This window comes from Macaca mulatta, chromosome 12, assembly GCF_049350105.2.
Source record: "Macaca mulatta isolate MMU2019108-1 chromosome 12, T2T-MMU8v2.0, whole genome shotgun sequence".
Classification (NCBI taxonomy): domain Eukaryota; kingdom Metazoa; phylum Chordata; class Mammalia; order Primates; family Cercopithecidae; genus Macaca; species Macaca mulatta.
In genome coordinates this window covers 73,732,095-73,744,739 of record NC_133417.1, presented here as the reverse complement: position 1 = coordinate 73,744,739, position 12,645 = coordinate 73,732,095, and the positions used below count along the sequence as shown (strand labels likewise).

The 12,645-nt window shown below is 40.0% G+C and overlaps 1 protein-coding gene across 7 annotated transcripts in view; it reads right to left on the bottom strand.

Annotated features, from left to right (window-relative positions):
- The window catches only part of NOSTRIN (nitric oxide synthase trafficking), a 312,960-nt gene that overhangs the window by 48,225 nt on the left and 252,090 nt on the right, over positions 1-12,645 (bottom strand). For 5 of the 7 annotated variants that reach the window (XM_001103102.5, XM_015110290.3, XM_077957146.1 and 2 more), the window contains one exon: positions 5,624-5,709. The exons of the other annotated variants lie outside the window; for them this stretch is intronic. In XM_001103102.5, coding sequence (XP_001103102.1) covers positions 5,624-5,709 — 86 coding nt within the window. The remainder of the gene's footprint in view (positions 1-5,623; positions 5,710-12,645) is intronic. 7 annotated transcript variants of the gene reach the window in all.

The window sequence follows — 12,645 nt, the reverse complement described above, 5'->3', positions numbered from 1 at the left end:
ATGTACCTTTGTCTCTTTAAATCTGATCTGTAATTGTATTAAAGTGAACCTGATAACTTTGGCATTAGGCATTGTAGGAGCTGCTATGTTTCTCTGGCTAAATCTGTTCGCTACTGCGAAAAAAGAAGCTGAAGTAGCTAATTGGATAAAAGAAGCTAAGCATGACCATGAATTGCAGAATATCCAGGCAAAAGGGTGTTTTAGTAACAACTGCACTTTTCTATCACCACTCAATCAGAATAAGTGCAAGAGAGCAGTTGAGTTTGGAAAGGAAACATTCTCTGGCCTGGCAGCTTGACTGTGGTGCTGCCTCTGGTATCCAAGTGCTAACGCAGAGCTCTGTCAAGCAGAACCACATTCTAGGAGCTCTTAAGTAAGGGGTCTGGAAACGCACACCTCCAAGGACAGTAAAGGCCTTGTTTTAATAATGTAGGTATAATAATTTTTAAAAACTCTTAACTATCTTTCATTTATTTAAAAAAATTCTCATGAAAATAGAGATGGGTTGTGCTATGTTGACCAGGCTCAAACTCCTGGCCTCAAGCAATCCTCCCATCTCGGCCTCCCAAAGTGTTAGGATTGCAGGCATGAGCCACTGCACCCAGCCCATTTATTTATTTATTCAGTCTGCAAGTATTTACTGAATGCATTTTAGGTGGCAGGTACCCCTCATTCAAAACCCCATGTCCTCCTTCACTGTATTTTGCATCCTGCTGGTCACGGATTTGCCTTCATCGTTGTCTGTCATAACCCTCAATGGAAATGCCTACTGAATATATTCCAAGACTACCATTTTACTTTCTTATTGGGTTTCCCATTACTTGTCTGTAACCGTAAGTAACAAGATAGCTTCTTTTGAAGAGTAATGGCTTTCCAGGTATTTTTCTAATACAAGGGAAGCTTACCATTGTTTCACATGTAATAAGCCCACCTTTAAGAGGAAAATAAGGCCAAGGCTCATTTCTAGATAGCTGGTGGGAATCAGCCTTCTATCCAATGTATATCTAGAGGAGGAATTTCTGACTTCACAGAATGGGGAGAGTCGAGGCAAATGTAATCCCAGCCATGCTGTGACCATCCATCCTTGTTGATATGGTTTAATAAATAACCAACATAATTGTTGACTCAGTTCAAACACACTAGGAAGAGGGAGTGACCTCAGAATCATGTTACTGTGTGGGAGAGAAATGATCCAGCCCTGAGAAGTGGCCTATGTCTTTGCCTGCTAATACACAGGAATGCTGTCTAAAAGTATATAATGTGCCACATATTCATAGATTAATAGAATATTTGTGTCCATTAGAAAATAGTTATTCCCAAATGCCATCTCTTTTAGTGTGGACAAGCATCCTTCAGGTTAACTACATGATCTAAAAGCTGAGCAAGGGGAGGAAACTTGAAAGCTCAAGATAAGGAGACACTGCAAATGTACATTTACCAGGAATCAATACAAAACAACTTTAAAAATGGCTTCTTGCTAAGGGGAAATAATTTAATTGTACAAGTTTAGCTTTAGAAAATGTTCAGAAAAGCATTTATTACATAAATGACCTAATATGTAGCATAAAATTTTTTGATCTCGGTAAAACGTTAGATCTGTTCTTTGTACTCATACTATACAGTCTTTATCCAGGAATGTGCTTGTAATTTTGCTAACCAGTAGATTCTTGAGATGTTCAAATTCTAAATTCTTCTCTATAAGGAGGTAAAGCTATGAGGGGAGATATCTTCAGCTACCCAAGTGTTTCTTCCCCACTGGACATATTTGTCACTCTAGAATAAGTGATTGGAGGGTTTCACACATTAATAGGTTCAGGGCAGATGGCAGCCCTAGGAAGAGACTTCAAGAAAACAAAAATAGGAAATGAAGGCTCTGACTGTATGAAGAAAGTGGATGTCGGTGGCAAGGTGGGGATGTGGAGTGATCTAGAAAAAGGAAAAACAGTGAGACAGACTTCAAGCAGTGACCCCCCACCCCAGAGTTTTTCAGTTCACTATTGAGTCTGTTTACCAGCAGGCATCATCTATTGCCTGTCTTCTATCTTCACAGCTCTCTACCAGGCACTAATTTTGAACTCTCAGATACCAAATAATTAATGCCTAGATGACTACAACCCAGGTTATATGCCTGGCGGATACATGCATAGATTCTTCCTGGTCTGCAGGCAGAAGGTGGCTTTCTAATCTAGGTAATGAGTTGAATTTGTAGGATTCATAAAAATAACTGGTCTTATTTAAAATAATTTCCTTTGGGACTGATAACAATATTTTCTTATAAAAGAAATGACCTCTCAGATGGCCCCTCCCGCTTTCTCTGTCATGGAACCAGAGCAATTTGGCTGTTAGGGACAAACAGAGAGCCAAATCATGAATGAACTCCCATTCACAATAGCTTCAAAGAGAATAAAATACCTAGGAATCCAACTTACAAGGGATGTAAAGGACTTCTTCAAGGAGAACTACAAACCACTGCTCAGTGAAATAAAAGAGGACACAAACAAATGGAAGAACATACCATGCTCATGGATAGGAAGAATCAATATTGTGAAAATGGCCATACTGCCCAAGGTAATTTATAGATTCAATGCCATCCCCATTAAGCTACCAGTGACTTTCTTCACAGAATTGGAAAAAACTGCTTTAAAGTTCATATGGAACCAAAAAAGAGCCCACCTTGCCAAGACAATCCTATGCCAAAAGAACAAAGCTGGAGGCATCACGCTACGTGACTTCAAACTATACTACAAGGCTACAGTAACCAAAACAGCATGGTACTGGTACCAAAAAAACAGAGATATAGACCAATGGAACAGAACAGAGCCCTCAGAAATAATACCACACATCTACAGCCATCTGATCTTTGACAAACCTGACAAAAACAAGAAATGGGGAAAGGATTCCCTAGTTAATAAATGGTGCTGGGATAATTGGCTAGCCATAAGTAGAAAGCTGAAACTGGATCCTTTCCTTACTCCTTATACGAAAATTAATTCAAGATGGATTAGAGACTTAAATGTTAGACCTAAAACCATAAAAACCCTAGAAGAAAACCTAGGTAATACCATTGAGGACATAGGCATGGGCAAGGACTTCATGTCTAAAACACCAAAAGCAATGGCAACAAAAGCCAAAATTGACAAATGGGATCTAATTAAACTAAAGAGCTTCTGCACAGCAAAAGAAACTACCATCAGAGTGAACAGGCAACCTACAGAATGGGAGAAATTTTTTGCAATCTACTCATCTGACAAAGGGCTAATATCCAGAACCTATAAAGAACTCAATCAAATTTACAAGAAAAAAACAACCAACCCCATCAAAAAGTGGGCAAAGGATATGAACAGACACTTCTCAAAAGAAGACGTTCATACAGCCAACAGACACATGAAAAAATGCTCATCATCACTGGCCATCAGAGAAATGCAAATCAAAACCACAATGAGATACCGTCTCACACCAGTCAGAATGGCAATCATTAAAAAATCAGGAAACAACAGGTGTTAGAGAGGATGTGGAGAAATAGGAACACTTTTATACTGTTGGTGGGACTGTAAACTAGTTCAACCATTGTGGAAAACAGTGTGGCGATTCCTCAAGGATCTAGAACTAGAAATACCATTTGACCCAGCCATCCCATTACTTGGGATATACCCAAAGGATTATAAGTCATGCTGCTATAAAGACACATGCACACGTATGTTTATTGCGGCACTATTCACAATAGCAAAGACTTAGAATCAACCCAAATGTCCATCAGTGACAGACTGGATTAAGAAAATGTGGCACATATACACCATGGAATACTATGCAGCCATAAAAAAGGATGAGTTTGTGTCCTTTGTAGGGACATGGATGCATCATTCTCAGCAAACTATCGCAAGAACAGAAAACCAAATACCGCATGTTCTCACTCATAGGTGGGAATTGAACAACGAGATCACTTGGACATAGGAAGGGGAGCATCACACACCAGGTCCTATTGTGGGGAGGGGGGAGGGGGGAGGGATAGCATTACCTATTGTAAATGACGAGTTAATGGGTACAGCACACCAACAAGGCACATGTATACATATGTAACAAACCTGCACGTTGTGCACATGTACCCTAGAACTTAAAGAATAAAAAAAAAAAATCATGAATGAACTTAATACACTGAACTGTACATTTAAAAATGGCTAAAATAGCATATTTATGTTATGTATATCTTACTAAAATTAAAAATAAACTATGAAAAAAATTTGGCTGTTAGGTTAGAAGTTACTTCATATTTAAAATGTTTCTCTTTTTGACTCCTTTTGACAAACCTGGTTTTGTTCTTTATAAAAGTCTGTTTGAGCTCTCTCATATCTTTCTTTGGCCTCATTCATTTGCTGCTGATAAAGCTAATGTTTTCCTTTTGTCTTGACCTTGAAGGAAACCAAAACATTCCTCTCAAAAATGCTGGGGATTGTTGAGTTTAAAAAACTCTGCCCCTCTCTCTGCTTTTCCCACCTAAAGACAGTCCAACACTTGCTTATCTGCTCAGAGATAGTGGTGCCAGAGGATCTAGGAGCAGACTTTAATCTTCCCATATATTTACCTTCCCACATTTTCCTGCCTTTTGGAAGCCCGAAGATGCTATCTTCTTTGTCTTGTCCCTATTAGGATTTCTGGCTCTTTGGTGAGATACTATTTAAGCATGACCCCTAAGCCACTGCCTTGAGAGAAATGCTTTTGAACTGAGGCCTCTCCCATGTGATGGGTATAGCATGTGTTCATAAATTTCTGCTTGTTTTTTGTTAATCTAACTTGTTTTCAGAAGAGTATCTCAACTAAGAGCTTGAAAAGGGAGAGAAAAGAAATTATGTTTTGTCCCCTACAACCTACTAATTCAGGATGCAATCAGTCCATGGCGTCTTTGGTCTTATGGCACATATTCAATATTTAAAATGTGAAATAGTTTAAACTGTCTCTTCTGAAGGTCTCTTTAGACTTGCTTATTACAGAGCTATCTAGCAGTAGGGAAAAGGCCTAAAAAGTCCCTTATGACCAAATTCAGTCCTTGGGTTTTCTCATTTTAAGCAGGGCTTTTGTAACTTTCTTGACTGAGTTAAATGTCCTCATTTCAGCACAGTGAACAGTTTTACACATGATCACACCTAGTATTAAGAAGACAATGCTGAAAATGGTGACTTTTCCTTCATCCACCTGACAGTGACTAAGGAAATCAAAAGGCCAGGCTCTAAGAGGTCAGCATACAATGATGAGTAAGACAGCCTCTGCCTTTCTAGAGGAGAGAAAAATGTAAACTAATAATTGCTGTTGGTGTGAAAAGTGCAATAATGAGAGTATGCATCAGATCCAACAGTGGGCCCCAGGAGAGGGTAATAAACCCAGTCTGAGGAATCAGAAGAGACTTGACTGAGCCTTCCTAAGCAGAATTACTTCCTGTTGTTTCTTGATTTTTATGGCATCCAGTTGATAAATGTGCAATAGGGGAGAATCATTCTTCAAGCAATCTCTCGAGTACCAAAATATAACACCACATTCTGGAAAGTAGGACAGCTTGTAATCACTCCTCCAGTCATATCACTTGCTGCAACTAAAGAGGAAGAACCATTTATTGCAAACGTGCATTTTGTACCTTTGCTGAAGAACAGATGTGACCTGTTTGCAGAAATTCTCTCCATTTTGAGAAAACTCCTTTAGGTTCTTGTATACTTTATTATACTGAAAAACAAGAACAACAACAGAAAAAAAAAACAATGAACAGGAAGATTACAAGCAACTCTGAAGATAGAGCACCTATAAATTCAGAAAACTACTATAACCATGATATATGATTTATACTGTCATTATAAATGATCGTGCAGCCACAGGCATGCATACCTTTTGGATGAGTTCTTAAAATCAAGATGAGGTCTCCTCTGCCTGGATATGAAAGACCCTGGAGAACTTTTCAGAAATAAAGCTGATCTGTTTCTCTCCTCAGCCAAATGCAAACAATTCAGCAGTGGGGTGCATTTGACGCCTGGAATGTCACAGGAATGTCACCCCAATTGTTCCCAGGAAGGACAAAAAAATATATTCTGAAGGATGCCACATAACTTTTTATGTCCCCTCCTGCACACACAAACTTCAAAATTATATTTCTGGGGCTCATGACAAACCGTGAGCCATTAGAGTGAGCTGAGTCTTTCTTATCTGAGATAGGAAACTGAGTAAATAACCTGGTAAGAAAACTTTGTCCTAGTCCTCTCTCTGTCTCATTTAATTCCAGTAAGAAAATGTTATCATAATGAGTTGAACATTTTGGCTAAACCAAACCATTATAAATTTATTAATTACCCTTTATAAATTCATGTATATTTGAATTTAGCCTGCGGACACAAGAATTTCCAGTAAAAGTTTTTGTCATTTGATTTAGAACTCCACAATGTCTTCCTGGAAACTATAAATGTAGACATTGATGACAATAGATTTTAAGTGCCTAAACAGAGAAGCTAAATGTCAATTGATTCTGCAGTTTTTTCTGACACAGAGCAAGTGAATTAGATGATGGAACATCCCAGACACACTCTCTCATAGTTTCCATCTGGGAGGTGCAACAGCAGATTGCATTTTTCAAAATGAGATTTTACATAAGAGGACCCAAATTCAATATGGATTGAGAGCTGTGCTGTTCTTTGCTCATACAATGAGCCAGCCTATTCCAGTGTTCAGATATCGCCAGCATTCAGTTGGGCACCATATTGAGAAGGGAAAAACGAAGGAAATTCACATTTACTGAGTGCCTCCTATTACAGTGGGCACATTCACAAACCCACACGCCCTCAGGGCCCAGAAAGCCATTCAGTCAACAAAGCACTTGGTATGTGGTGCTAGCAGAGTATCAAACTAAGAACATAGGGTGACAGAGGAGGAAAGACCTAAAGAAATGAGCTGATCCAGGTCCCTACCTTTGGTGATGGAACAAACCAACACCTAGGATACAGGAACATTCTTACCATATCCATTTACCTTTATGCAGTAGTTTAACTTTCCTGTGAATTTAACACAGAAAGCTGTGATAGGACTTCATAGATGTATATTAATATTAGCAAACCACTTCCTTGAAACTGCCTGGGACACGAGGAAAGTGGTGAGGGTGCAAAGCTTTAATGAGAAAATTGTTAATTTCTAAAGCAGAGTTTGCAAAATCCTGTGGCTGCTGGCACCAGTCAGGCCCCTGAATGAGTGAGGAGCAGGGTGGGGACTGTGAGCCGGAGAGGCAGCTGTTAGAACCATTCTGGCCCATCACTGCCACCTGGAATGTGGCCCAGGAAAGCCAGATCTCCCACTTTGTCCAAAAAAACTGAAATCAGGATTTGCATCCGAAACATGATTTTTTTTTAATGGTAGCAAACGATTCACAAATTAAAAAAACTCTGCAGTGTAAACAAAACACACTTGTAGTGAGGTTCCAATTTGGAGCCCCTCTCATGAAGGAGAAATAATCCTCCTGTCAGAGTCATGAAAGTAAAATCACTGTTTGGCAATCAAGCTTTCTAATTTTTATTTCCAATAAAACTAACTTGCCATATATGAAAGGTATGATACTGTTAAGGCCTCCTTCCTCCCCTTACAGGCACACTGGGGAAGTTTAGGGGAGTATTTTGAAATTGTGAGAAGACCTGCAGTAAAGAACCTTGTTGAGCCTCTTTGTTTACTCCTACGTTACCTAAACATGTTCACTAGATTTCTCCCTAAGCCTTTTGTCTTCTCCTGCAACACCTAATAGCATCCCATGAAACACACCTCAGTGTCATGAGAAGAAAATGCATAAATGTTTAGCAGGGTACATGCTCCTGGAATAAGGTCATTTCTCAGCCTCCCTCAACCTTAGGTGTTAACCATGTGACTAAAAGCTATCCAAGGAGATGTGAGGGAAGGTTCTGTATGAGGTTTCAGTAAAGGCTTGTTTGCACTCTTGTCTTCCTTCTGGACTTGAAAATGCAGGCCAAAGCCATAAAGTGGTATTGAGATTGGACATAATGCATTAAGAACATAGAGTGGAAAGAGAAAAAGAGCCTGGGTTTCTGATGGCTGTAAAGGACACCACAGGAGCCCTCAACTCTCTACTTTTGGACTTATTTTATGTGTGAGAAAAATACAATGTTTTTTTAAAGACGTATGTATTTGGGGTTTTTCTAATATGCAGCTGAACATAGTTCTAACTCATACAGGGTCTTTTTGCTTTGAATTATGAAATGTTTTTATGTTTTATAACATAATGATACAGAAAATAATAATAATGCACATTAGATACTCACTACCTAAGTTATAGAGATAGTAACACTTTGCTTCTTCTCTCTCTTTAAACAACTTTTTTTTTCTTTTCATAATTTATTTGGCTATTCTGAGGCATTTATTGTAACATATGAACATTTGTCTAATTACATATCTTTTTAAATCCCCGTTGGGATCCTGATTGGAATTGTATTACATACATACATCAATTTGGGAAAACTGACTTTTTAACGGTGTTTAGACTTTCTATCCAAGGACATAGTAAGTTTTTGCATTTGTTCAAATTTTATTTTATGTTCAATAAAATTTTATTATTTTCTTTATAGGTCCTGTGGCTTTCTTATTTGATTTATTTAGAACTATCTCACAGTATTAAGCTGTGGATTTTTATGTATTGTCTTACTGACTTCTCTCTCCAGCCCACAGCAAAGCAGAAACAGACTCAACAAAAAGCCATGGGGCTGTGTGCAAGAGAGAAGGACCTGGATGCATATGCTTACGAAGTAAATCTTCTACTCTCAAACACTATAAAGCTGGGGCTGAGGATGGGAGAAAAGAAAGCAGAGAGATGGAATTGAGGGATTTAGAGTAGGAAGGAGAAAAAGAACCTTCCATTAGGGGAAGCAGGAGTGGAAGGAAGAGACTTCAAGATGAAATGTCCTACAGGAAAGGCCCTTACCAGTCCACCATCACCAGAGGATAGTCTGCACATAGAAGTTACCTATGGGAGAGAATTAAGGGACCCTGGACATCAAGTGTGGGATGGGGCATGTAGAGAAAACTCTGCCCATAACCAATGTAAAAATGAGTAGAACCAGTTGAGAATTTTTCTATGTGCTTGTGTTACAGGGGCTGCTGCATTTCCTAAACTGATCAAGCCATCAAAACTCCCTAAGACACATTTTTAAATACTGTCTCAAGGGAACTAGTTTTAGGAGGCTAGGCCATGCTGAAAGTTTACAAGCCAGTGATTGAAAACTCAATGGCCTTTAGTGGCAGTGGTGAAGCCTGTGGCGAAGGCATTCACATTCAACCTCTTAAAGTAAGGGGCTGCTGGAACAAAGCACAGTCTATGGCCTCCATTGACCCTAGGGCTGCCAGCTCTAGAATTTGGAAGATGATTTTCCGTCATTTCGTAGACTAGTACTTTCTAACTTTTTCCCCAAAATGGCACACGTAGAAAATATTTGTACTGGAAGAGTGTGGTAAATAGACACAGTTGTTCCAGGAAGAGGGAACTGGCCCATGGCTTTGCCTCCTACCTCGCTCCCAGCCATACTCTGTCAATTCAAGGGTGCAGAGGACTTGTGTCTCAGGTACACCTGTAACCATCCTCAGACGTCAAACTCCAGTATGCCCAGGCACATGCAAGTTGAGAAGGTCTTCATAATTGTTAATTTAGTGATCAGATAAGAGATGAGGTTATGAGAGCAATGGAGAGAATCTTTACCTCTGATCCTATATACTAGGTACCAGAAATTCCCCAACAAACCCTGATCCAGATTGAGATAAAGGTGACATCAATAAATAAAAGAGTTGCTAAGAATATTTTCATTATCCCAGCATAAATCCTTATTTAGAATCAATGATTCTGTACTTTTCATCATGTACCATCTACTCAGACTTGGAGATAAAAACTGTGAAAAGCAGATCCACTTAAATGCCAAAGCAGACCTCCAGAGACCATATAATTCTCTCTCTCTCTCTCTCTCTGTGTGTGTGTGTGTGTGTGTGTGTGTGTGTGTGTGTGTGTTCAGAAAATCTTGGAACATACCTGCTGTGTGGGGGTGAAATCACTTGACTTTAGTTTTGGTTGTCTTACTCCTACCTCACCACACTCCCACCCACTAGAGAGGACTCTGAAAGGGTTCCATGGAGCACAGTTTGGAAGCCACTGAAGTCTAATTCCTTTATTTACAGTTAAGGCCCAAAGAGATAACGATAATCTAATTAGTTAGAGACAGAGTTGTGATTAGAAATATTAGGTATGAAAATCAATTAGAGAATCTATTAGAATCAAATACATTTATAAATGGCTGATCTTTTTAATCACACTAAGTTTACTCCAAGTTATAGTAACCTTTAAGTGTCATGGGCAATACAGCTGGCTTCTTAATGTCATCAACCAGCAGAAGAAGAAGGGCTTGCTGTGGTCGCAGGGAGGTGGAAGGCAATTTTGGTGTTCTTTTCCTACCCATTGAGCTTTTAAATATCCTAACCCCCTACCAAATATTCATTTCAGAGAATAATCTACTATTGATTCTACATCTCCATATGAATTCATATTAATATGCTGCTTCTCCTGGGGATCATTAATTATTAGGAAAAACAAAAAACATTATGAGGCTTTTCTCCCCGGATAAAGGGATTTCAGTCTGGTAGTGGAATATCTGGGATCTTCCTAAGCCCCTAAAAAAATAATGACCCCTTCACAAATAGACAACTGGTCTACACAGACATTTCCCATTCAGCCATTAGGAAAATGTTTCTTCCCAGAATTTGTAAGCAAATCCTGTTGATAAATATAGCCATTACAGAAAACATTCAGTAATCCAGCCAATCAGCACATGAAATGGTTAGACAGATGACTTGTAAAGATTATAAAGTGCCTACATCAAGCTTGGCCTACCTGCTCTTTCTGGTTGAATGATTAAGAGGGTTAAATTTAGTTCTAGAAAGAATTATAGAAAAATTTATTTGTGTTGATGCTAGTATGGAATAATTTTTTTTGAATAATGATGATCCTCGCAGTGTTAAAGAAACCATGATATTCCACTTAAATTTAACACTGGATGCCAGGCACTGTGCTACTGATATCATGTGAGTTCTGATTCACTGGGGGCGATGTTTCAAAGCACTGCCCCTCTATGAAGGGAATCCATGTACGTGTTCACCAGCTGCGTAGTATTTGGGATCCTTGTGGCAGACTGCCGCAGATTATGGGATATGGAACATTAAAAAGCATAGTCTACTCCATCCTCTCCTTCTTTTACTTTACACATGAGGAAACAGAGGTCCAAGAACGGCATGTTAAACATCTCATTGATGCACACTGGGGAGGCTGTGGGCCACATGACACCCATGCCAGATGCAGTCTCCTTCTGTATTTTTGCAGTGAGTCAGATTCTCCCAGGTGCTATGGACCATGGCACCGGCACCATTTGAGTTAGTGACAGTCTTTGTCTGGTGTCCAGGCTAAGCCACCAAGATGGGAAGCTCAGGTTGGCATCTGAGCCAGGTTACCAACCTGAGGAGCAACCTGGTGCCATTTCAATGGAGGATGACATGAGGGGAGTGGCTGTGTGGAGCCCAGAAGACTTGCTTTGACAGACCCCTTCCTGGATACTGAATGAGTGTGTAAAAAGTAAAAATTTGCTCAAGCCTGTAATCCCAGCACTTTGGGAGGCCGAGACAGGTGGATCACGAGGTCAGGAGATCGAGACCATCCTGGTTAACACGGTGAAACCCTGTCTCTACTAAAAAATACAAAAAACTAGCCGGGCGAGGTGGCGGGTGCCTGCAGTCCCAGCTACTTGGGAGGCTGAGGCAGGAGAATGGTGTGAACCCGGGAGGAGGAGCTTGTAGTGAGCTGAGATCTGGCCACAGCACTCCAGCCTGGGCGACAGAGCGAGACTCCGTCTCAAAAAAAAAAAAAAAAAAAAAAAAAATGGCCGGGCGCGGTGGCTCAAGCCTGTAATCCCAGCACTTTGGGAGGCCGAGACCGGCGGATCACGAGGTCAGGAGATCGAGACCATCCTGGCTAACACGGTGAAACCCCGTCTCTACTAAAAAATACAAAAAACTAGCCGGGCGAAGTGGCGGGCGCCTGTAGTCCCAGCTACTCGGGAGGCTGAGGCTGGAGAATGGTGTGAACCCGGGAGGTGGAGCTTGCAGTGAGCTAAGATCCGGCCACTGCACTCCAGCCTGGGTGACAGAGCGAGACTCCGTCTCAAAAAAAAAAAAAAAAAAAAAAAAAAAAAAAGTAAAAATTTGGCTACAGCTTGTTACTTGTCCTTGATTTCTATGTGATTGCTTGATAGGAAGGTGCTATTAATACTTTCTTGTGATCGAATTCTTTCCTTTGGAGATAATTGGATCCTACTTCCTCACCTTTCTTGCACATGGATTTGAAGATGAGTTCCCTAGACATATTTTTAGGTTTAAGAGCTAAACCTAAACCTTCACAGGCAATGGGGCATCAAGGCCCAGAGCCAATTCTTCTCCTTGTCAAAAACAGAACTTTAAAGATATCTTAAAGATATCTTCTTCAAATAAGTTCTGACATTCTCAAGATTAGTCCTACACAGCATTTAGGCAATCTTATGCCAACCTGGTGACAATAATTTGAACTCAAACACTGACCTGGCTCTTTGAGGT